This window comes from Ostrinia nubilalis, chromosome 4 (genome assembly GCF_963855985.1).
Source record: "Ostrinia nubilalis chromosome 4, ilOstNubi1.1, whole genome shotgun sequence".
Taxonomy (NCBI): Eukaryota; Metazoa; Arthropoda; class Insecta; order Lepidoptera; family Crambidae; genus Ostrinia; species Ostrinia nubilalis.
The window spans coordinates 12,794,519-12,819,254 of record NC_087091.1 but is presented as its reverse complement, the minus strand read 5'-3'; the positions used below and the strand labels follow the sequence as shown (position 1 = coordinate 12,819,254).

At 36.7% G+C, this 24,736-nt stretch overlaps 5 protein-coding genes across 5 annotated transcripts; 2 read left to right on the top strand and 3 right to left on the bottom strand.

Annotated features, from left to right (window-relative positions):
* Positions 1–785: 785 nt before the first annotated feature.
* On the top strand, positions 786–1,672 carry LOC135071191 (protein FAM32A). The gene is made up of 2 exons (XM_063964961.1): positions 786–1,166; positions 1,487–1,672. Exons 1-2 carry the CDS (start codon positions 951–953, stop codon positions 1,607–1,609), a joined length of 339 nt encoding a protein of 112 aa, XP_063821031.1. The 5' UTR covers positions 786–950; the 3' UTR covers positions 1,610–1,672.
* Positions 1,673–1,807: 135 nt separating this feature from the next.
* On the bottom strand, positions 1,808–6,139 carry LOC135071190 (uncharacterized). Its single transcript, XM_063964960.1, has 9 exons — positions 5,984–6,139; positions 5,772–5,886; positions 5,449–5,683; positions 4,648–4,864; positions 4,337–4,530; positions 4,076–4,236; positions 3,867–3,971; positions 3,295–3,768; positions 1,808–3,205 (listed from the first exon to the last, which is right to left on the bottom strand). Exons 1-9 carry the CDS (start codon positions 6,033–6,035, stop codon positions 2,920–2,922), a joined length of 1,839 nt encoding a protein of 612 aa, XP_063821030.1. The 5' UTR covers positions 6,036–6,139; the 3' UTR covers positions 1,808–2,919.
* Positions 6,140–6,324: 185 nt separating this feature from the next.
* On the top strand, positions 6,325–6,999 carry LOC135071529 (transcription elongation factor 1 homolog). The gene is made up of 3 exons (XM_063965309.1): positions 6,325–6,424; positions 6,536–6,657; positions 6,762–6,999. Exons 2-3 carry the CDS (start codon positions 6,542–6,544, stop codon positions 6,892–6,894), a joined length of 249 nt encoding a protein of 82 aa, XP_063821379.1. The 5' UTR covers positions 6,325–6,424; positions 6,536–6,541; the 3' UTR covers positions 6,895–6,999.
* A 2,020-nt stretch (positions 7,000–9,019) lies between these two features.
* On the bottom strand, positions 9,020–9,709 carry LOC135071386 (uncharacterized). The gene has a single exon (XM_063965177.1). The coding sequence runs from the start codon at positions 9,707–9,709 to the stop codon at positions 9,020–9,022; it is 690 nt and encodes a 229-aa protein (XP_063821247.1).
* Positions 9,710–9,924: 215 nt separating this feature from the next.
* Positions 9,925–24,357, bottom strand: LOC135071195 (vesicle-fusing ATPase 1-like). Its single transcript, XM_063964966.1, has 16 exons — positions 24,207–24,357; positions 23,921–24,009; positions 23,165–23,294; positions 22,568–22,653; positions 22,009–22,154; positions 17,567–17,705; positions 16,503–16,645; positions 16,228–16,427; positions 16,023–16,155; positions 15,295–15,497; positions 14,693–14,881; positions 13,930–14,062; positions 13,087–13,244; positions 11,684–11,868; positions 10,830–10,988; positions 9,925–10,061 (listed from the first exon to the last, which is right to left on the bottom strand). Exons 1-16 carry the CDS (start codon positions 24,216–24,218, stop codon positions 9,926–9,928), a joined length of 2,241 nt encoding a protein of 746 aa, XP_063821036.1. The 5' UTR covers positions 24,219–24,357; the 3' UTR covers position 9,925.
* Between the last annotated feature and the right edge of the window lie 379 nt (positions 24,358–24,736).

Sequence of the window (24,736 nt, the reverse complement as noted above, 5' to 3'; positions counted from 1 at the left end):
TTAACTAATTATTACCTTGATGTTACCACTGAAGGTAGGCAGTACATTGAGATCATATTCTTCATGTCTAGTGTAAAATAATATTCCCTACAAAATACAGGTTACCATATAGGAAACCTAAAAAGATCTTAAACCGTCAGCCCACCTTAAAAACATGAAAGAATACAACTGTTGGTCTATTTGTACTTATAATATTTAAAGAATTATCCTCCAACTCCTAAGCATTAAGGAGTTGTACCTACCATGACCAGTTCATCATGATGAGATGATGAATATCTGATGTAAACACTTGAATAACTTTAGAAACTATACTTATCTATAAAATTAAAAGAATTATCCTCCAACTCCTAAGCATTAAGGAGTTTTACCTTCTATCATCAGCTCATCAATATGAGATGATGATTTCCAGGAGCAAATACTTGAATAACTTAAGAAAAAGTTTGAAAAACGATATACGTGCCTATAAAATTTGAGGGTTGCCCTCGATTTCCCTAGGATCCCATCATCAGATCCTGACTTGGTGACAATGGGACCACCTCAGAAGTGTACCCTATCGAACAAAAAAATAATTTTGAAAATCGGTCCACAATTGACGAAGTAATCGGTGAACATACATAGAAAAAAAAATACATACAGTCGAACATATAACCTCCTCCTTTTTTGAAGTCGGTTAAAAATACAACTTGGCTTAATAAGTCTTAGTCCATGTCGTTAAAGAAAGTCTAAATCGGAAAAAGTAAAGTGACAGACGTAATTACGTCATCCACATCCATTCATTCATTTCGAGCAATCATTCATTCATGTTTTGATTTGATTTGCTTGCGTTTCGTGTGATTTTTTGTGGAATTGTGGCGAAATAAATAAATTTTTTCACAGACTAATCTCTTACATTATCAAGATCTCTCCTGGTAAAGAAGGCTCTTGAAAATCATCAATCAAACTACAAAAAAATGGTGGAAGAGGACGAATATGCATGTGTAAATAGAGCCCAACTGAAGCTCAAGGATAATTCAGGAATCAAGAAGAAAAAGAAGAAGAAGTCCAGTAAAGAAACAGAAAAAATGATCGAGGCTGAAGTGAAACAACAGATAAAGCAGCAGCAGCAAGAAGTTACAAACCACAAGACTAAGGCCGAAATGGCTTTCCAGAAAATGCAAGAGAAAATGGTATGTAGTAGGACAATAAATCAATATTCTTTAGTAATCGTACATATTTTAGAATATTGCTCATTAGCCTAGCCTAGTTAAAACTAAAAATATGTTGCCTGGTTATTATTGGCACTACAGAAAACTGAAAATCTACTTCGGACATAATCATCATCAATTTATTCATCTTCTCTGTCAACTGTTTCTAGAGGATGGAAACCAAACAATGTTTTTATTATTGATTTTGTTTTAATTTGTATATAAAAGTATTTTCATCAAAGTGACCCTTACCGTTTATTATACTACAACAACGAATCTTATTGTGTATCTTTTAATTTCAGCAAAAGCAGAGAATCCAGCAAAAAGCCGAAATGACTCATAAACAAAGAGTGGAAAAGTTCAATCAACATCTGGATAGTCTTACAGAACATTTCGATATACCCAAGGTTTCTTGGACCAAATGATTTATGTATCAGATACTGTATTACATTAAGTTTTGCAATAAATATTTAATTTTTAAGTAAGTACCTACTACATTTTTTTTACATTTTCCTTTAATGTCCTAAAAGTTATTTAAAATCATTGTTGAAATTAAATCTCACACTGTAGCAAATACCTATTTAAAAATAATAGAATAGATATTTACAAATAAAAGTAGGTAATTTAGTTTCAAGACGTTTATTTATTTTCACTAAAGATGTGATAAAGAAATTGGACGGAGTTAGAATATGTACTAAATTGTACACACAAAATAATAATATTATCCAGGTAGTTCATAAAATATAAATGTCAAAAAGTATAAATGAGATTACAATAAAAGATCTAAACTAAATAAAATACTACACAAAAGTAGTTTTAAAAGTAAGAAAGTCTAAGAAGTAACATTTACAGCTGCCAGCTTATTAAAAAATAATATGTAGGTATATTGTAAAAATAAAGTGACTACCTAATTTACATAAAAAGAAATAATAAAAATGTAAAGTAGATTTTTAAAGTATACACAATAATACCTAATACACAAACTTCAAACACTATGTTTGAATGAATATCCAATACAATTATATTATTCCTTGGCCTTGACCAACAGATCCAAGAGTGACAGAATCCATCTATTGCACTGTACCATTATTCTGTGACTATACATTGGAAAGTCCAAAGTTTTGCAAACATAATCGTAGATAAGCTCTAGCTACCGACTCAGTCTCTAATGTGAATATAGGGAATACTGAAATATCCTTTTCCAGGATGCAATCAGATGATAAGGACATTTCATGCAAAAATGTGTCAGTGCACACAAACTACATAATGTAAAATAGTAACACTACTTATTTGTTTACAACACATATAAACTTAAGATTAATCTGTAGTATTTTTTGTAAATAAAATAGCTTGTATATTTCACTTCCTCAGCAAACTCGATATTACCCAAAATCATTGTGTCATGTAAATAAAAAATACATAAAATATTGTCATTAAAAGTTAATTAACATACATAATAAGCACTAACATTGATTTATAAGGCACAACATTATCAGATCAATTTTACCTATTTTCCTACCTATTTTTATGTCTACGGGAATAAGTCACTATTTTGCTATCTTTTATATCTGTTCGTAAAAGAATTTAAGTTCGTAGAGAATATAATTACACCTAATATTAAGTGGATTTTACTGGACGGCTAACTGTACATCAGTCTACAAAAAACACACCTGATATTGAGTGGATTTTACTGGACGGCTAACTGTACATCAGTCTACAACAAACCATTTTTAGGTTACAGTATTAAAGCTAATACACTAGTAAGAATCATCGCGATGCCAGTACTAAGACCTGCAGCGGTGTTGCTTCGCCAGAAGGAGTATTCGAAAGTAAAGACCTTAATGTAGTTCTCCTTTGTCATCCAGGGGTTGCTTCCGTCATCAAAGTGCATGGGACACTGGTCTCGTTCACGCTCGTATTCTTCCATTTCAATGGCGACAGCTGCACCTTCTGTGTAGTTCCAAGAGGTCACATCTTGGTTTATGTCACAATACGGACCGAGAGCTTGAGACATGAGCACTCTGAAAAACATAATATAATATGTGAGCCATAGAATTTAAAATTTATTACAAATAAAAAACGATTATGTATGTTCATGACGTGTATTTACCTGTTCAAATCCGCTCTCTGGTACACCCAACATCTGTATTTAGAGTAAGGATCTAGTTCATCATAAGTAATTAGGTAGGACTTCAAATTTTCCTTCCAGTAACCTATACATTTCATGCGATAATCGGGATCACTATAGATATCAACTGGTCTTCCCAAGTAGTCTACAGTCAGACAGTAGTTCTCCTTAATATCAATTGTTTTTTGATCAGTATCACAGACAGAGAAGTCACTTATATTAAGTTTACAGTACAGATTTGGCCGAGGACTGAGAGTGACTCCTCCTAGAATTCTTGTCTCAAATCGTACATCTCCTTTTTGTGTGAAGTTGAATTTTCCAGCAACGGGACAGCGAATCGGTGAGGGGTCTTTCTTGAGGAATATATCGTAACGCCATTTTTGTTTGTTGGGAAACTGTACCCATGAGCACACAGTGTGGAAATCACTTTGAATCATGGCAAGACCTTTACGGAATCTGCAAAATTAATGTCAAATTAGAAACATATTTTGATGAGAATCATTTTCAATTATTAAAAGACAACATTCAAGTTTCAAAAGGTCAAAATGTTTTACCTAATAACATTATGATGTTGTGGGACAAATTCAAAGCAGATATAATCTTTTTGGCATCCATCAACAGTCAGACGCGCCATCATCACCCTGTTATCTCTCTGTTCCCTGAAATAAAATGTTTTTGATTTAAAACATGTTTATAAACCTTATTCTACATCACACAGACATTGAACAGTTGTAAACACTGATTAAATGTAGTAAGTTATTACCTGCACACATAAATAATCTTCCGGTATCTACTTTCATCAGGATAATAAGTCTCAATGATATGAGTTTCGTTGATAAAGACATCAGCATCAATATTAGCTGTGTTTATCCATTCACCAGAGAAGTTTTGGGGCAGGTGACATCCTGGTTCCACCACTTCAGCCTGAAAGATAATATAAAAAAATTTTGTTCGTACTTCTCATCTTACTGATCATACAGATTTTAAAGAATGAGTAATAATTACATTTTATGGCCTAATTTACCTTGACTGGTGTAACTCTGTATCTTTCAGGAGATTTTTCGACGGTCTTTAAGGTATTACACTGTGGTGTAATAGATGCACCAATGTAAAGATCGTCATCTCTGTTCTTGAGGAAGCAACGGTACTTTTCATCTTTACGTGACTCTTTTGTATTTGCAACAGCGAAGAAGTGATTTTTATCCACAAACCAATGACCTAAAAGACCATAAACCAATAAAATTTTAAATATTTTTTTAAAATCACTAGTTAGCAGCATGGCTTAATAAACATAAGCTACCATAATTTTGAGAAATTATTTTAACCAATATTTACCTAAACAACTGTACTCCACCACACCGTCAAAAGTACCAGACATCCCTGGACAGCTCTTGTACGTAATGTTAAATTTCTGATTTGTGATCAAGAACTGTGTGCCTGCTGTTTGACAAGACCTGATCTGAGCATCGGGATTGTTGCATTCACCAGTAAACCGAAAACGATTTTGGTATGCAAATTGCCACACACCTTCTAAAGATGAACGGCAATTGACCTGTAACATAAATAAAACATTTTTTTCTTTCTTTCACAATCCAGTAATACAGTGAAACACAAAACGTAAAAAGTAATTATTTTTTCCAATAAGACTTAAAAAGCACTTTGTCTCATTTAAGTCCTACCACTGCTATAGGAGAATAATGTGGACTAGTGTAGAGAAGAGCAGCAAGAAATTTAAGTCACTACTCAGTATGTAGGTAATGCAATGATTATTTGACTGCCGCAACAAACAATATTGAAACTGCAAACAGATTAGCAGGTTTTGATTATTTGTTATGGCAGTCTGTACTATCCGTTCGCGACAAGTTTGGCGCTGGCGATATGACGTCACTCGAAGGGAATCGTCAATAACTATAGCAAACTTGTATATTAAAAATATTTTTTTATATTAATATTGATAAAAATTGAGTATTTGCGTAAAATAAGACACATTAATTGCGTTTAATCACTAACGCGCATTCCACTCGCGGTTGTGAGAGGGTACGCGCATTCCACGGACCAGCAAACTTAGCACGAACGGGTAGTATTTTACATCATTTCTCTCTAAACAGAATATAAATAGGTGGAATTCAAACCTACCGGTACATAGTTTTCTGAAAATAACGTAATTAGTTGTTGGTCCGGGTTGAGACCTTTGCAAACTCTTTCAACAGTAGGCTCTTCATCTGATCCTATGCCCACACATGGCGTCTCGATTTTCTCCAATACATTTACTGTTCTTACAATAAGCTTCACACAGTAATAGCAGTTTGTGTAACGAAATACCATAGTATAGTTCACATGGTAGTCTGCCTTTATGTTCACACATACACCTCTGTAAATTAATTTTAAAAAATGTAGTTTAAAGTTTTTATAAGCCGGGATCCGTCACGCAATGCAAACCGCCACAAAGAGATACAAACCTTGCAGTCATATCACTTGCATTTATATCTGTAATAGTTTGCCTCCCATTTTCAAACGAGAACCATGTATTCCGTAATACAATTGGTATTGTACATTCAGTAGAAACATAGGACACTGGAAAAACGTTAAAAATTATTGTAATGAGTCGTGCTTTTGGGCGTTACCACTTCATCAAACACGGTAATGAAGTTTTAGACAAAATTCAGGTTACCTTCTTTGTAAATAAAAAGTATTAAAAATAGATGCCTTATATTAAAATCCATTGTTCTTGCTATTAACAAATTAATTCATGAAAACATTAATATTTCTTTCCAAAAACTACTCCTCGGCCTCGCTCAGTTTGTATTTTGTTTGACAGTTGACTGACTCACTCACTCACTCATCTGCATCAACTCAATGTGAGTGAATGATTGAAATGATTGTCTGTCGCTATTTTACCGATTAGTCTATTCCGATTATACTTTTTTATGACGGCTGTGGTAAACTTCCCGATTATACAAATTCGATTTTAATAAAACAAAACTCCATGCCGTAATTTTTCTTAAAAAAACCAATGTCAATCTTTTAAATGTCAAATTTGACAACAACAAAAAACAACGGCGATCGTACGAGAATCTCTAAAATAATTTACCTTCACGATTAATTAAATAAAGTAAGGAATCTTAGCGTACACCGAAGTTTTTACTTGTAACTGAAATACACATTAAACATATTCAATAACGATTTAGGAGTAACAACACATTTATTCTGTGTGAAATTTCAGAACAGCATGGGACGCCGCAAATCTAAAAGAAAGCCTCCTCCAAAACGTAAAGCAATTGAACCCTTGGATCAGCAATTCAATTGCCCCTTCTGCAATCACGAGAAGTCATGTGAGGTGAAAATGTATGTACAACTATTGGAAATTAAACATCATCTGTGTTAGCCATTGGTGTTAGCACAACTTGTGATTGTTGTTCATATGTCAAACTTGATTTCGTTAATTTCAGGGATCGTGCCAGAAATACAGCTAGAATACAATGTCGGGTGTGTTTAGAGGACTTCCAAACAACAACAAATGTTTTGTCTGAACCTATAGATGTTTATAATGACTGGGTTGATGCTTGTGAAAGCGCTAACTAGGTTTTAAATATTACTATATAAGTTCTATTATACAATATTCAAACTGTGAAAACTGAAAACTGTTTTTTTTTAATTATTGTAAAAATATAAATGTGATAAAACATATTTTTGTTTGTGTTTACTGTTTCTACATTCTAACCAGTGTACCCATATTAACACCATCATTAAACTATTTTGCGGATATTTAACACTAAGATTGCACAGTAATGAATAAGAAATTCGCAAACTTATACTATTGGTTGAGGTAACTACAGACTTCAAACAAAACATACTGTGTGTAAAGACTATCATTATCAGGTTGAAGTTGAAACCTAAGTATATGTCGGTCAATATTAACATACATCTATGAAACTGTGTAAGTTTTGTGTTTAGTGATGATGTCTAACATATTCCACCCTATGTTTAAGTAACATAAATACCTACTTTCATCAATCTTTTTTAGGGCTTTGTTGAATATTTTTTACCCACAAGCTGTGCTCTATAGTAGAAAGTAGTGCTCTCTTTTTATAGATGGAGTGAGCTATTACTGACTTGTAGTAGATAGTTTATCACCAGCCTATCAATATCAAATAGACCGAAAGTCTGAACAAGGGTTGTAGTCATGGTCATTGTGCCCATTAGTGGATTTACTGGATGACGATAATGGTAAAAATCTTAATGTTAGAAATAAAAAATAAACATAAAATGCTGATATATCACTTTATTTTCCAACAAATCTTCTGGCCTACACCACACACAATTCACATAGACATTAGTGGAGACTTTAATAACATGCAGTCAGTGATAATAATGTCATTAATTCTATCAAATTGATATAATAACAATAATACTTAATGTGAACATTGATTTTGTTAGTGTCAAGTGCTAAGCGTATTATATTGCATTATAAAAACTCAACTAATGGCTATGCCGTCCAGTCACTCCATAATACAATTCCAATACATCATAATTCCACAAATTCATTTCTTATATTCAACAGACAAAATATCATATTTTAGTATTTAACACGCAAGCACTACTTGTCTATTTTAAGACTTTTCGTCAGAATAATATGTCTAATTTAATATCGTTGCTAGTGACATGTATCTTTAGTCGAATTTGGCGAATGAATGTAAAATGGAATGTTATACTAAAACATCATATTATTATGTATAAACGTAACAAATAATTAGTAAATAAAGATCATAAACATTCGTCATCATGACACTGGCTTTACAGTCACTAGAAAGTACATATTTTACTGATTTTATTTTTAAAAATTTAACTATGTATTATATTTTACTTCATTTCTTAATCAGAAACGCATTATCCAAGTTCATTGGTGCTCAATTAATTGACTGTGACTAACGAGACGTGCAGTACCACAATTACCTAAAGCTTAAAATGTTATTAATCACTTTTAACTTGTACTCAAGGCTAATAATTGTAATGCGTCAAGTCACAATAAAAGCTTCGTAAAGGTTCTACCTCTATAACAACAATATTTCAAAAGTTTAAATACTATTTAGTATATTGACAACAATTGCTTAATATTAGTACATTATTACACAATGATCAAAATATTTCTATTTTTAAGTATTTAACATAATTAACAGCATCAAGCTGCATCACATATCTTTAGTAACAAATTATTAATAAATAAAAAATAACTCTATAAAAAATATAATACATCATAAAGAATTGAGCTATTGCCTAGTCTTACAACCCTGGGATTTCTGTAACCATGTCATAGTTCATGCCAACGCATACTAAAGTTCTATTGTCTATAGAAAATAGCGTAACTATCTCATTATTTACAAAAAGTTTTAGAAATTTCGCTAACAAGGATATCAGGTCACAAAGGGACATGACATGGTTACGAGAGCCGCATACCACCAAGCCCCCTCTGTGAATAAGCCGTGTTAAGAAAGAATACAGGTGTCGGGATAGCTGGCACGGAACCGAAACAATCAAGCCCCAAAATATAAGGAATCCGCTTCAAACGGTCGGAAACATAACACACCTAATCATTTAACCGAATATCACACAATTTGCGGAAACATTCATAAAGTTACGTATACATGTTAAACATAGAAGCATAATATAATAGATTATTGCGTAAAGATTAAAATGAACAATTAAATGTTCAGAATTTGCCCATATCTATAAAAGAGTCATACTGCAAGTCGGAACTGTCACACAAGGTATGTTCGTCGGGTGTCATGGTGTCGTGGAAGGATGTCAAGTGTTGTATCGCCGCGTCGGCGTCGCATACGGCCGTGTCCTCCGAGCTATCAGAATCGCTGTCGATGTACTCATACAGTCTTGCCTCTGGTGCCGAACGTTTGCTGAAGCTGTCATCCGATATCTCATACGTTGTCATAGCATTGTCTACTGTAATAGCGTCGAAGGAGTGCGAGAGCAAAGCGTCCTCGTAAGCTAAAATTGGCACCGTTTCCAAGTGTGACGAGCTCGCGTCTTCCGTAAAGCGACCGGAGTCGACGACCTCTGATACGTTTAGCGATATGTCGTCTATGGTCGCGCTTTCGTCATGGACTTTGGTGCTGTCATCCGCGTGCGAGGTTTTCGTTTCGGCCACCTCCCCACTATTGTCTTTCGACACAGAATTATCATCTGACAAGTCACCTTCCGCGTTAAGCGTGGCTGTGTCCTCGTTGCCTTCGTTCGCGTGTTCCAAATCGTCGACGCATTTGGTGGAGTCATCGCTATCGGAGACTATGAGTTCGATGCTGCGGTCCAGTAGAGCGGTGTCGGTGCAAGCGGACATTTCGTCCTCGAAGACTATTTCGACGCTGCGGATTCTCATGAGGGGCATTTTGGCGGGTGATATTTCGTTGCCGCGGGCGGTGAGGCCTCTTTTGTGGCTGGTGTCTGGGAGAGATTCCGTGCACTCGCTGACGTCATCGTAGTCTATTTCGAAGCTGCGGAGGTCGGAGGCGCAGGGCGAACTTTCTGTGGCGCGGCGCTGGTGCGGATCGGGTGAGGGCGAGAGAGTGGTATGCGCGTGTAATCCCTAAGGTTGCAATGATCCTTATTGTATAGTGGTGCCCACGTCGAGGCAGCCCTCCTCCTGCATTTTGGTGAGGAACTTGAATACTCGAGACTCCTCGTCCGTTTGTTTCACCATGTCGATGAGGGCGAGAAGCTTTTTGATGCCGATGAAAATCCTAGAAATAAAATAAAAATATAAAGTTTTTTGGGTATGGGCATGAAAAATTATGAACATCAGAGGTCAATAATAAATTGAGCAAGTAATAATAAAACTATAAAGTGTGCAAATCGCATGGCAGACTATTTTGTTAGTGTTAACAGATATTTTTTTTTATTCTATCGTTATGTAAAGTAAGTTGCAAAAGTAAACAACGTGAGACGTCCCACAAGATGGAGAGATGACCTTATAAAAGTTATAGGAAGGTGCTGCGCGCTGGATGTAGGCTGCTTCCGATCGACCAATCTGGAAGGAAATCTATGGTTGCGGCCTATGTTCAGCAGTGGACGTCCTGTAATCTATACTAATATTATAAAGCTGAAGAGATTGTTTGTTTGTTTGTTTACGTAGTGTGTGTAGTGTTAGAAAGCCCATTTATCGAGGAAGGCTATAGGCTATATACCATCACGCTACGAGTAATAGGTGCAGAGCAAAAATGAAAAATGTTGCGAAACGGGTTTTGACGCGTACGAAGTCGCGGGCACAGCTAAAGCCTGGTCCGTGAGCACGTAGAATTTTGTCCAATGACCCCAAGCTACTCATCCTTATCGCTCGCGCGTAATTATGTTGCTATCGCGCTCGCACACTCACTGCGGGTGCCAGTCGCACAGTCGCGACAGCAATATAATTACGCGCGAGCGAAAAGGATGGGTAGCTAGGGGTCATTGGACAAAATTCTACGTGCTCACGGACCGGGCTTTAGTAATGCTGATTAAACTATACTCACTTGGCTCCGCGCATGTCGTGCTGTATCTTGGCGAGGTCGCGGCGCGAGAAGGCGTCGCTCTGCTCCAGCACCGTGATGACGTGCTCGGGCGTGGACAGGTTGGGCACGTGCAGCACGCCAGTAAACGCTGATAGCACCTCCATGTCTTCTAGCACTTGTCTGTTGTTAAAAGAAAAGTAAAACATTTGTTATACTCACAAAGGACTCGCAAAAAATACATAAAACAATAAACATGCAGATGGCGCAACAAGAAAGTACTTTCGTGCCAAAACGTTTCGTTGACATTTGGTGCCGAGACACGCCGCGGAGCGTCGCTCAAAAATTAAAGGCCTCCCCCACTTGAATATCGTCGTCTCTCCGTCGCCTGCGCAGCGTTAACGCAACTCCACGATAACTAACGCTAAACACAGCGGAGTAGAGGGTTGCGTTACTGTTTCAGTAAAACCTTTCGATAATGCTGTGCGAGCGCTGGCAAGACGACGCTCGAGACACTAAATGTGAGATTCCGTACTACTACACTCGTCTATGGAGTATAACATATATTGCTCCTACACTTGTCTGTGGGGCATTACTTCAAAGCGCTCTGATAGGGCCCAAAAGATAGACAAAGGGTTACCTGTAAGTGTCAAAATATTACCTTGAAGAATGATTTCTTCTGGGATTGATATCCTAAAAGGGCGAAATCTCAGAAACTACAAGTGCTAAAAGTCTCAAATTTTGCATAGCATCCACGAGTACGAAGTCGCGGACTAGCGGCCGTATGTCATAAGTGCCAAAATATTATCTCACATACCTCACATCCCACTCACACTCTCACATCCTCAGACATTTCACAAGTAATATTCCCAACATACCTGCGGCTGCTAGTGCATAGGATGAGCAGCTTCCGACCCTTAGGCGGCTGCTTCTTCAGCAACACCAGTAGAGCCTGCAGCGTCAAGTTGGAGTACCGCGGTCCGATGGGCCCGTAGTCCAACAGCCGCTCGATGTTGTCCACGAGAATACAGGATAAAGTGGAACGGTAGGCGTCGTCGAAGTACTGTGGAGAAGATAGATAAGATAAGATAAGATAAATTTATTGAATAAAAACTTAGCCTAAATACAAGAAACTTAAATGGGAGTATGAAATTATTTGGTTAGTAACAATATGTTAATTAAAGTAGTATACCTAAACTAAGCAAAAATGTGTGCCTGTGTTTTAGGTATCCATACTTATTATGTAAGTTAGTGCTTATTAAACAGATATTATAAATAATTACACCAAAACAATGTTGATAAAAGTAAAAGTTAACAATTTTGTTACATAAATAAAATTTTGCTGACAGAATGTTTATTTATAGTTAGCATACCTAAAGTAAGTAATTTAACTAATAATTATTAACAGGTTTTCTGTGTCATCATATGTGAGAAATACAGATTCAGTTGATATAATGGTACTTCGTGTAGTTCCCGAAGAGCAGCGACCAACCACCTCTACCCGTGGATAACTTTGAGGAAACTAAGAGCGCTTTCACATTTAGGCGATTTAGCAGCGCGACAAGCACGGGACTGACGCGCTGCCGAAAATTTCATACTATGTGTGTAACCCTTAATTTTTTTTATTTAAAAAAAATATTTTTATTAGAATTTTGACTAGGCTGAATGAGATATTATCTTTGCCTTCGTCGAAGGTATTCTTTAAAAATAGGTGACGTGAGGCCATTTTCAGCGGATGCATGCCTTCACATTATAAGAACGCCGCTGCCGCGCTGCAGTCGCGCTACTAATGCCCTAATGTGAAAGCGCTCTATTTCTTATATGCGCTAACATCAAGCCTCTCCAGCATAAGGACTGTATGCTAGATCCTCCATTTGCCTCGTGCCATCGTGTTTCTGCAGTCGAGACTTTAGGCTGCAATTCCATCAGAGATGTGCGAGGATGCGTAGCGAGGGATGTGTTTGTAAAGAACCAATAGAATCGCTTCATTTACCGAGGCGAGGTAAATAAAGCGACGAGTGACGCAGCATAAAGGCCTTATAGTGATGACTAGTTGAAACTAATGCAAAACTAACGGAATTGATAAAAAACTCATAAAACTCATTTATTTCTGTAAATAGGCTTAAAAAAGCACTTTTACATATATTGCTTATATGCTGCTGATAAGAGAAATACTGTCAACATCACATCAGTCAAGACTTTAAACTTTTCTGTAAAATAGCACTTAGGTATTGCCGCTACACAAGATGCCTGAATATTGACTATCGTCTAGTTATCTTACCTTCCTAATCTGCAAGCACTTGGCGGTCTCTGTGAAGCCGACCATGTCCTCAGGCGAGCACACCTTCACGAAGGGGAAGTCTGACAGCTTGGCCAGTTCTGCAGCTAGGGCCGTCTTGCCGCTGTTGGGAGGTCCTTCCAGGAGGACTGACACTAGGCCTGCGTGAGAGAAAACTTGTCAATGACCTGCGAAATTGTGGCACATGATGCACATCACTAGGATGAGGCGCATATCTTAGTGTGGCTAATTGATTTGTATAGGTATTGAAGAACGTAAGTTAGATAACGATAACGTTCGAAATTCAGGGTTAGTCCCAACGGCCCCGGTGGATCTGCCCCGTCAACGGGGTGGATAGGAAAAAGTGTTTCAACGACCCCGGTAGTCATAGTCTTAGCTATACTCTATAGCTATGACTACCGGGGTCGTTGAAACACCTTTTCCCATCCACCCCGTTGACGGGGCAGATCCACCGGGGCCGTTGGGACTAACCCGAAATTCTTCAGGGCAGAGGTTCCCAAAGTGTGCGCCGTAGAAAGTAATGAGAGGCGTCGTGAGTCAATCCTTGCGTAGCGTTGGCGCTTGAAAACCGTTGATACCCTACCCCTCCCACGTCTTTACCCGCCCGTCTTTCGACTATGTCTTTTTCAAAGGGTAGGGCGCCGTGACAAAACTCTAATTTGTAAGTGCGCCACGGGATGAAAAAGATTGGGAAAATCCCCTAAAATTTTCCCATCTGGAAGAAAAGTGATGCCATCGACACTAAGGATGTCCTTACATAATAATACATTACATAAAAATCATAACTTGGATGAGACTTCGCAGTTGATGGATTAACAAACTTACCGCTAGCTTCAGTAGCCCTGGCCTGCTGGATATACAGCTGGCCGTCTTCCAACAGCGACGATACTGGAGTGCCCCAGTTGATGATGCCCCGGGATAGGAAGTGCTCTAGGGCCTCGGCTGCTGTGCCGAAGGCCTGGTGATGGGAATGTGTCACTATTATAATGGGTATAGAGCTTTAATTCCTATGGAACTTAAAGTACCTGATAATTGAATGACAAATTGATAGAGACACAGGGTGTTAGGTAAATGGGTATATGAGCCGACACTAGCCCATGTTAACATGGGCGTATAAATGGTATGGTGAAGTCAGAAAATTGATATATTCATTTTAATTATTTTAATTTTCATACAAATCGGATTCACCTAACACCCTGTATAAAACTAATTGTTTCTAACAGTGTCGATTTTGTTGATATAAATGTCTATTTTTTATGACAGCAAACAAAATATAAAAGGTCCTACACAAATTTCATACATCGGTGAATCTTGATGATATTAGCTTTGCAGCTATAAGACTTTAGCTCTAACCTAGTCTATTACCGGTTCTTAAAATATAAAAATCAAAGATTCAGCACCTGCAGTCTCCTTGTCCTGTCTTGTCTCAAAATTGTATCCAAATAGAACACTAATGCCCGTCTTTGCCACCAATCCCTAATTTTTAAGTGACCCCTATAGAAACACATAACAGGATTTTTTTTTCATAGAGGCACTTAAAAATTAGGGATTGATTGTGAAAACGGACATAAGTCTAAATAACACTTACAGGCTTGATATCGTTCTCCAGCGCGTGTATGAAGTCCATTCGCTCCACCATGAGCTTCTCCATGGCTTCAGGATCCACCTCCACCTTGCTTGACGCCTTGATCAGCCGGTTCATAGCCGTGGACTGGGCAGCACGCACCAGACCTTCTAATTCTGCGCCGGAGAAGTTCTTCGTGAGGGCTGCTAGTTCCTGTGAAGAGATTTGGAAATATGCTGTGGGTTTAGTTTTTAGTAGTTTTTAAGTGAGTGGTTGTGTATTGTGTATGTTACCTTAGTTATCATAATAGAGATACAGTACAATATGGTATTTGATTAGTATCAAATAAAATGAAAACAATGTTACTTTACCCTGATATTTTTGGAGGATTTTTTTATTAAAAAAATCCCAGCTCAATTCTAGGGCTTTCAGACTTGGCTAATAGTGCACCGCGTGTTCAGGGTGCAATTAATTGTAACATTTGACCGGCAAAAGTAGCTTTTATTTCGCGGGCAATAAGACATCTTAGTTGTGTTGTGTTGTAAGACTGTAATCTAATAATATACTATTTTTGCAAGTAAAGGAAACTCATAAGACATCACAACACAACTCACAGCTATACCAACCTTAGAGTCCACATCATCAGCCATCTTCTTATATTCCTTCATCCGTTTAGTATGGATGTTCAAGATCTGCACACGTCCGTTTTCATCAGGTAGGCCGATCTCCATCTGAACTTCAAGACGACCCGGTCGGAGTAAGGCCTCGTCAATCATATCGCGACGATTGGTCATGCCGATGACGAGGATGTTGTTGAGTTGATCCACACCTAGGGTAAAGAAAGGTTTAGCAACGAATCAGGCAGGTGACCTTACTTGGCGCTACATCAGCCAGACACAAGAAGGTTGAAATGCCTGATCTTTAACTGCCGAGAAACTAGAAAATCTAATGTTTGGGGCTCCCCAATCGCGGATTTTAAATTTTAAAAACTATTACAATGAGGGTTTTCGCGAATGAAAGATCCGCTAGATGGCGGGATGTGGATGTGTGGTCTGACTGCTGCGTGATTGGTGGATTTTGACATATCTGTCAATGTCATGTCAAAAATAACGAATCATGCAGCATTTGGACCTCGCGTCTACGTATTGCCATCTGGCGGATTTTTCATACGTGAAAACCCTCATTGAAATCTAAGTTACACCGATTTCTTATAAAGTACGGTCGAGAACACATTTTTGTTGCAAAGTTCATCTATTACAAATAAGATGAATATTTATGGTCGGTAGGTCAGAATAAGGCATAAACTGAAACATACTGAGAGAAGACCTGAAAGAACTTATGATATAGAACTCACCATCGATCTTCGACAGCAGCTGATTAACGACCGTATCGTGAACGCCTGTGTTGCCTCCCACAGATCCTCTGGCTTTGCATATGGCGTCGATTTCGTCGAAGATGATGATGTGGAGACCACTGTTGGGGCCAGCCTGTAATTACATTTCGCATTAGCCAAATATTCTCCGACCAACATTTGGACAAACGTTTGAGAATTACATTACCCTCTTTTCTTCTTCCTCAGCATCGGCGAAGAGCCGTCGAATGTTGGCCTCGCTCTCACCAACGTATTTGTCCAAGATTTGTGGACCGTTGACGATCTTTGGCTCCCGAGCGTTCAACATGTTACCGATTTGCCTCGCCATCAAAGTTTTACCCGTACCCGGTGGTCCGAAGAGCAAGATGCCTTTGACGTGCTTGCAACCTGTAATCCATTTACGACGTTAATGTTATATGTTAATGGCCTATATTCAAACAAGATAAATGGAACATTTGTTACCTAACTGCTCGACTACTTCTGGCGGGAAGACACGTGAGGCAAAGGCTCGTCTGAAGATAGCATTGAACTCTCTGTCCAGACCACCGATGCCCATCTTTCCGAAGTCCCAATCGGGGTTTATAATGGACTGGCGTGGTTGCTTCCTGTAATATTTTGTTAATTAATACCCATTTATTGACCGAGTAGTAAAGGGACTGCGCACATTATCGGCACGGGATTTTTGGGTGACAAATAATAACGTACCTTACACTTTTAAAGGTTGAATTTGCAATGTTAATATTTTGACCAGCCACGGCATTAGGAATACCGAAACAATAGCCTACATTGCAATTTCATTGCGGTCTCTAACTGATATTCGAATGAGGTAGCTATTTGTCAGAAGTATAGAAGTTTTTAAAAAATCCTGTCTAAAAAAATAATACCTAAACTGAAATACTAATTTTTAATCCACTATCAATATTATCCTTTTACAGCTGTGCATTATTTTAATCATAAACTCTAGTGTTTTTGTTATGACGGCGTAATAGTGGCCAGTTGGTACGCCTTATCTGCCTTTAGGGACCTATTCTATTTATATGCACGCTGTAATAAGCTCTGTCTGCGTCGCGCTATTCGAGTTTTATCAACCTTTCACGCGCAAAAGATGTACGTGAAAATGCGGGAAGGTCATAGGGTCAGACAGTCCTCTATCCAAATCTCTGGGGTTAAATAAGTATGTCTGTCTATTTTCTTCCAGACTTCCTTTATTTTTTGTTGTTCTGTTTTCATTCAATTCATTTGGTGTGTAATGAGTTAGGCACACATTTAATTATGGTGGTAATTTATCGATAAGTTCATTTATGGTGCCAATTTAACAATTTAATTTTTTTACCATCGTGATTCTCCTGAGTTAGGACGCACTGTTTTATGACCTATATGGACACACGCTTTTACTAGTTAAAGGCTATAGTCTAAGTAATAAGTTCGCGACAAGGGACTTCACGTCATGAAAGTTATATTCCGTACGCTAACAATCTCCTCCATGGCTGAAAGGATCATTTAATAGGTCATACAGTTCCACTTACCCTTTAGCCTTGCCAACCAGGTTCAGAGAAGAGTTCTCTGCCTTATCGAACTGGATGCAAGCGTCGGGCAACAGCCGGCCCATCTTCACGCGGCGGGGCACCGCGTTCGCGCCCGCTGCCAATGCTTGGACGTCCACAGCTAGGATAAAAATTAATTTAAAAGAAGTAAATTTTAATGAACAGTTAAGTCCGCGCATTGGCGCTTGAGATCTCCTATTGAGGAGATCTCAATCTTACAAATAGTCATCAATGACATATCATATAAATAGACACGTTATGCGCCTACATTATTGTATTTTAAAATGGCGCAAGTAGTCCTATTTTATGACAGCTATTCATTATGACATTTTGCACAGAAAAGGAGAATGGGGTAGAGTGACCCTCACAGATATAGAGAACCTAAATTGTATTTTCGAATGAACTATCAAACTAATATTTAAACAAAAGCAAGACAAAACGTAACTTATTATTTTCCCTCAAATCAACTTGAGTCTTATGCCTTTTTTGTCTTTTATAATGAGTTTTCAAATCCGGATTATTTTTATGTGCAAAATTTATGAGGTTGTACCCTGAGATTAAAAGTGGAATATTCTCTAGCTAGCTACAGACAGACAGACAGACAGACATGACGAACCTATAAGGGTTCCGTTTTTACCATTTGGCTACAGAACCCTAAAAAGACTTTAAAATTCGATTATTTATACAAATTGCAATCTTTTTGGGATCGGGAAGTAGCATTTCTGACTGTAGGCTTTGAAATATAATCCTCGATAGGAAAACATAGTCCGCCCATATTTTTCATATTAACCACAGTTTTGATTTAGCAGACTGTAAATTTATACAGGTACATCAAAGGACATTGTCAGAAACCGCCTCAGATTCCTGGGCACAGCAGTAAAGTATCTAAATTAATCTCTTACTTTTTGAATACTTTAATATTAATTAGATTGTAACGGACACTTGAGGATTAGAAAATGAAATAATAAAAGTCTTTTATATGTATTCCATAATACTATGACGACATCCGGACATTTTAGGGCGTGGCCTGCTCCATATCCTATGAAGTTCCATAATTTGTGTCTATAAAATCTATGTAAAATCGGCACAAGGCAATGCCGTACTTCATTGTTAGGAATCCATGTAATAGTGATGTTGACTGCGGTCATCATAGACAATAAGATACCGATCTTGTAAATAAAATAAATCGTCCAAATTGCTACAGTATGACTAGATTTTAACTAAAAGTTAAAAATATATTGCACGATACTACAAGAAGCTATCGAATGTGTCCAACTGGTCGAAGGTCATGAATAAAATAAAAAGAATTGTGATCATAACACTGATATAGACAATGACAACAATATGGGATAATATATCTGTAACAGTTTCAAAATCTGATGAAAAATCCAATGCCGCTTAAAGTGAGAGAAATGTCTAAAGTTCTAATAGAATTGAAAGTTTTATTCGCTCAAAATGCTTATAACAATAATTGGTAATACATTTCAAATATTAAGTACCTTTATAATGTATCGATAGAACCAAAATGATGTCCTCTCAGCTTGGAAAGGGAAAACCCAGGATTGGGGGAGCGCTCCAGGCAATTTTCAGAACATTTCATAGGTAGTAGTAAATATGTAATATTTATTTTATTATTAAAATTGAATATTTTGATATTGATAAAATTGAATATATCTTTCGATTCAAATACCGAATATTTTTCAATCGATAATAATTATCGAGAAGTGTTAATAATATTCAATTAAAAGTTGTTCAATCCCTAGTCATGCATAGACTAAGACGGTAACCATGGAGATAGTTAGTTTGGTAAGTCACGTGTTAAATGTCAAGAGTGGAAAGTAAACATAGGATTCATGTTATTTATTTACGTGCAAAATGTAAGTAAGTAAATCATAAAAGTGGAACGCCGAGCTATTTCCAAAACCCGTCCAATATTATAATACAATTTGGCTGCGACAACTACAATACAGAACATCTCCCAAATCGATGTGCATAAAATAATATAATACAATACTAGTAAGTAAGAGGTTATGATAACAATATTGCTATCAATAAGTTTATAGAATTGGTCCGCCAGGAATAATTGTTCTTACATAAAGATTTGTGTCATTTAGAACCTAGAAAGTATTTTTTCGGCACTGTTGATCTAACGGCGAACAATGTATGGAGAACGAACATTGTCCTTTGTTTGGGACTAGAAGCGTATTGTAAAAATGTCCAAGGATAAATAATAATAATAAATAATTATTATTATTCGTTTCTGCTATAATTTTGTTCCTCGAGTGAGTCTTTTTCGTTTGATCATAAATCATTATAATCATACAGTAATAATAGCCATAGCATTGATTTTATCGATTTCGGATGAATACGTGTCAACACAGGAATACATAATTATAATAATATTATTTTCTAGAGAAAAACAATTCCGTGAGTTTAAAATGCAGAATTCTTAAGTGATAGATATTCGCCCCAACTTCCCCTGGCAGTGGTCTCTAGATTTTAGCTCACATGTCAAATTCAACCGTCAACCCTTGTCAAATTGAATAAAAATTAAAATTTATTTTTTTACTAAATAAACTGTATTTACTGGTTCATAATAGTGGCAGTGTAACTTGTACATCAACTAAAAACACACGAAGGCATATTATCAATCAATCAGGAAGGCAATCGGGAAGTGCATTCGTGGCTGTTCGCGGCAACCGATCATGTCCGACTGAATGCAAGTACAATTGGCTTTCTTTTGCATTGCCATTCTTGAGCGGGTATAACGTATCTATACTATAAAAACATCTTAGATAGTCATCTGAAATATATGTATTATACAAATGACCTATTTTTCGGATGATGCCTAAAGAAAATTGATAAAACTGCTGAGAAAATACAAGTTCTATTTCAGTTATACCTTGAAATCTATACTAATATTATAAATACGAAAGTAACTCTGTCTGTCCGTCTTGCTTTCACGCCTAAACCACTGAACCGATTTTGATGAAATTTGACATAGAGATAGTTTGAGTCCCGGGAAAGGACATAGGATAGTTTTTATCCAGGTTTTTGAAACAGAGACACGCGCGATAAAGTTTTGTTGTGACAGACAAAATTCCAAACGGGCGAAGCCGCGGGCGGAAAGATAGTCTTTTTATAAGTACTTACAACCCTATACATAGGTATATCACTATAATCTAGGTGACCAGGCTTAAAACCAGAAAAAGCAAACAAATACTTAAAATGAGCACCTATCCATGTAATTTGGTTAACCCATTGTGTTATCAGACTAAGCGCTATGTTTATGTGGGCGTTATGTCTCGGCGAAACACCTGGATTTTAAAACTGCTAGTAAAATAAGAGATTAGGTATTTACGAGCAATTTGTGTGCGAGTAACCTTAAACTTGGTGAAAAGTACGTTATTAAGGCGTTTTTAAACATAATCACATTTAAGGAATCTAAGGACTTAAACAGACCAACAGAGATACGAAATATAATGCTATACCAAAGATTTTTAACTATTTTATAGATCCATGAAAAATAATCCAAAGTCACCTTGTAGGTACACTCGCGGGTTTATACAATAGGCTATTAAAAGGCCCCCGTAGGGAACCTCTGATCTTTTAAAATATGTACTAACTTAGGAATGGTATCCACCAAAGCGGATCAGAGCAGAGAAGCGTTTTGAATAACCAATCAGATTTTATTATTTCCAATTATTAGATTTTAAGCTTTCGCGTTCTATTTCAATTAAAATAGTAACGGGTCTTAACGCGACGTTTATTAATGAGTTACATTATGTACTCACGGCTTGACGTTTCGGCTGCGATGCTGCAGCCGTTGACACAAGCAGACTGGCGGTTCGCGGCGTCGTCCGTTCGTCTGCTTGTGATCACGGCTAATGTAACTCATTAATAAACGTCGCGTTAAGAAGACCCGTGTCTTACTATTTTAATTTCCAATTATTCTCTTCTCCGCTCCCCGCTGTCGCCGCTGTCAAATAATAGTATAGTATAGAAAAATTTGATAACCCGACGCTTCTCCGCTCCGCTTTGCCGGGCCTTTAGCATTATCGGTAGTATCAATACTATCGTTAATGAATGTAACGGGAAGAGTGTTGCAATATAGCAAAAGTCACGTACCCTGTCATTAAATACGATCAATCAGTACGGCTAGCACGAAAAACTTTCGATTTCAAATCGTTTGCGTACTAGAATCGCCATCAAAAGATTTAGTAAGAAAACTACAACAGGGCCCTTGTGAACGTGTCGTAAAGTGAACTTAGTATGAGATGTGGTTGCACGAAACTCATTTTGAGAATCAAAATTGTCACTTTATCGTTTAATTCGAAGATTGAGTATCGAATTTTATCGAGTACGCAAACGATTCGAAGACGAAAGTTGTTCATGCTAGAGGTACAGAACAAAATATCACTAACCTTCCAAGTTCTTCACGATCAGCGACAGGACTTTCTTATCTTGGAACGAGAAAGCCAACTGCTGTCCAACCGTGAACACTTGGTTGGAAAACTGGATCAAGAAGTCGCGAGCCATCTGCTCTGAGTCGTACGGGTCCAGGGAAGTGCTGTAAGGGATCGATAGTAAAAATGACGATTGAAGCCATTTGATTTTGAACCTTGTACTGATGGGATTAGGTGCAGTATTATGTGACTTAAAATACAGTGTAAGTATTTTTAGACATATTTTTTTCCTCTTTTTTATCTGCAATCAATCAGCCAGCTGCTTCAGAAGCGAAATAGATTCATTAAATTAATCGAAAAACAATCCTTATTGTCTTATTAATAGTCTAAAACTTATACCATTATTAAGAATTTTTAATGGATGTTTGACGTTTGTGACAGGGGGAACACGCGGGAAGGTGCTGAGAGAAAAAACATAGAAAAGTAATGATTAAGAAGATTTAAAAATCGATAAAGAGCTAAGCTAATGCACGCGGCGCATATCATATTAAACTTTAATCGAATTACGTTCACTTACGTTTTCTTCAGCATGAAGTCTGCCTCTAAGGTCACGCTGCACAGGCATTCTGCGCTCTGAGGCTTGAACGGCTTTACATCAATAGGCTATTAAAAAAAACAACAATACAATAAACAAAACAATATTATAACATACATACAAAATAAGGGAAAATTAGGACTATTATTACCTAAGTTATGTAATGTTTATGTAACATAATGACTATATTGTCATGAGGTGCTGCAACGTATTTTAATGAACAACTTTAGGCACATCACAAATACATAACATAGGAAATATCTCTGATAACCACTAACCAAGTATTAAAGTGGCTATTTATTTTGCTGTGTTATTCTGCCTAGATAGATAATCAGAATGATTTTTGATTATTTATAACAAAATAATATTCATTTATGATACTACATTGGCATAAAAACATTTCTAAAACATCACAACACACTAAATGACTCACTCAGTGTGATTAGTAAAAAAGATGCAAACAATGATATCATCTGCATAACATCATACTCCACTGTAATTTTGGGCAGTTTATAAATAAAAAAATCACATCAAGTGCTATAAGAAAAGAATGAAATATGAACATAAAATAAATCCTACCTGTCCAATAGATAAAGTAGCCCATTTTCTTTGAGGCGCCGAGAATCCAACTGTCCCACGATCAACACCACCATAGAACCGGACGCTAAAGACGAAATGCTGGGAAGGACCTGTGGTCACTTCAATATGCCTGTGAAAAGATTTTTATATGTTTTGTATATTTTAATACACAAAATTTCTCAACCAATAATAGTTTTCAACATTTAATTCCAAAAGTAACAAAACAATCATCTCAATTCTCAAACTTGATGAAATCCCTTGTATTGAATTTCAATTTGTGTCTCCAAAGTGGGCGGTGTACATTTCCATATTTTTTATATTTATTTATGTTAATGTAATAATTTTTAATGTTAGACAAACAATTCTTTCATAAAGCCCCTATAAAAATTTGTGCAAAAACATGGTGATTCAGCTCAAACACAAAGTTGCCCAATTTTGTGGTAATAGACCAATTATTATTTTCCTTTTTTGTAAATATGTATTGATTTTTTTTGTATAGTTTAGTTTTTAAGTTTGTAAATTACTTGTACAAAAGTATATAATTACTATACTAATATCTAATTTTATGAAATAACTGTAAAACCATAACAATCAGTAGTAGGACAGGGAATATTACAGTTGTTATTAGTAGAATTATATTTGATAACATAAAGTTAAATACATTTAAGGATACTTGTGGATTTATTTAAGGATTTTGTGATGTAATACTGAACATATTAATTAGAAATTTGTTGAAAAAATACAAACAATACTTACTTTACATCACTGGGGAAATCATCTGGATTTATCAGGGCGCAGTTTGTAATGGCCAACTCGTCTGAAGGGCATTTTGCTGCCTTCATACGCTGCAACAAATATCAATTAAATTAATTACAATAAGAACTTTATGAAACCGGAGTGAAATGAATATGGAAATAAACATAGAAATAAATAAATAAATAAAACATATTCAAAGTGAATCCTTTTCCAGCATATTTTAATGGGCATAAGACAAATTGGATTTCTTTCAAGTAACAGAAGTAATTGTACCAAAAATACTTACCATTGAAGACATTTTATTTAGCTAAATGCCCTGAAGCACTAGGTTTGACAAAAATGATTCACGTCGATGTTTTTGACATCAAACAGAATGTGGAGCCGTCACTCGGGCAACGAATGACTGCAGTGAATTTTCTTGTGCTGAAAAACCATTGGGCGAGCGATCAATACCTACTGTTTCGAGCATGCGCAGACCGGCGAAGATAACATTACATTATCTTTGAAGAACAATTGGAGTAAAATCGAGTTTTAAGCAAATAAAGCCTTATTGCCGCAGCATAAGGTCTATTCTTCACTATGTATCAAGTAGGTTTTTTATCAGTCCACAAAGTTGGTTTACATGGTATTTACAAACTCTTTGGTTACTTCAATTAATTCAGAGCGGGAAAACGCTATTCACACAAAAGAAGAGGAAGAAAGAGAAAGAGCGAATGAATACGATACGATACGATCGATGTAATAGAGTTTATCCGTAGCAAACATATCATCGTATCGAATGTACGTTGATGAAACTAGTGCCATTTTGCCAGAAGT

Excerpts from the sequence above, each read along its gene's own strand:
- LOC135071191 (XM_063964961.1), top strand. The coding sequence starts at position 951 with ATGGTGGAAGAGGACGAATATGCATGTGTAAATAGAGCCCAACTGAAG. Across the intron at positions 1,167-1,486 it reads AGAAAATGCAAGAGAAAATG|CAAAAGCAGAGAATCCAGCA; the intron begins GTATGTAGTAGG and ends TTTTAATTTCAG.
- LOC135071190 (XM_063964960.1), bottom strand. The coding sequence starts at position 6,035 with ATGGATTTTAATATAAGGCATCTATTTTTAATACTTTTTATTTACAAA. Across the intron at positions 4,865-5,448 it reads TTTCAGAAAACTATGTACCG|GTCAATTGCCGTTCATCTTT; the intron begins GTAGGTTTGAAT and ends TTTATGTTACAG. Across the intron at positions 3,972-4,075 it reads AAGATTATTTATGTGTGCAG|GGAACAGAGAGATAACAGGG; the intron begins GTAATAACTTAC and ends ATTTTATTTCAG.
- LOC135071529 (XM_063965309.1), top strand. The coding sequence starts at position 6,542 with ATGGGACGCCGCAAATCTAAAAGAAAGCCTCCTCCAAAACGTAAAGCA. Across the intron at positions 6,658-6,761 it reads AAGTCATGTGAGGTGAAAAT|GGATCGTGCCAGAAATACAG; the intron begins GTATGTACAACT and ends CGTTAATTTCAG.
- LOC135071386 (XM_063965177.1), bottom strand. The coding sequence starts at position 9,709 with ATGCCCCTCATGAGAATCCGCAGCGTCGAAATAGTCTTCGAGGACGAA.
- LOC135071195 (XM_063964966.1), bottom strand. Across the intron at positions 22,155-22,567 it reads GACTTCATGCTGAAGAAAAC|CACTTCCCTGGACCCGTACG; the intron begins GTAAGTGAACGT and ends GATCCCTTACAG. Across the intron at positions 13,245-13,929 it reads CAGGGCTACTGAAGCTAGCG|GCCTAGTGTCAGTCCTCCTG; the intron begins GTAAGTTTGTTA and ends TCTCTCACGCAG.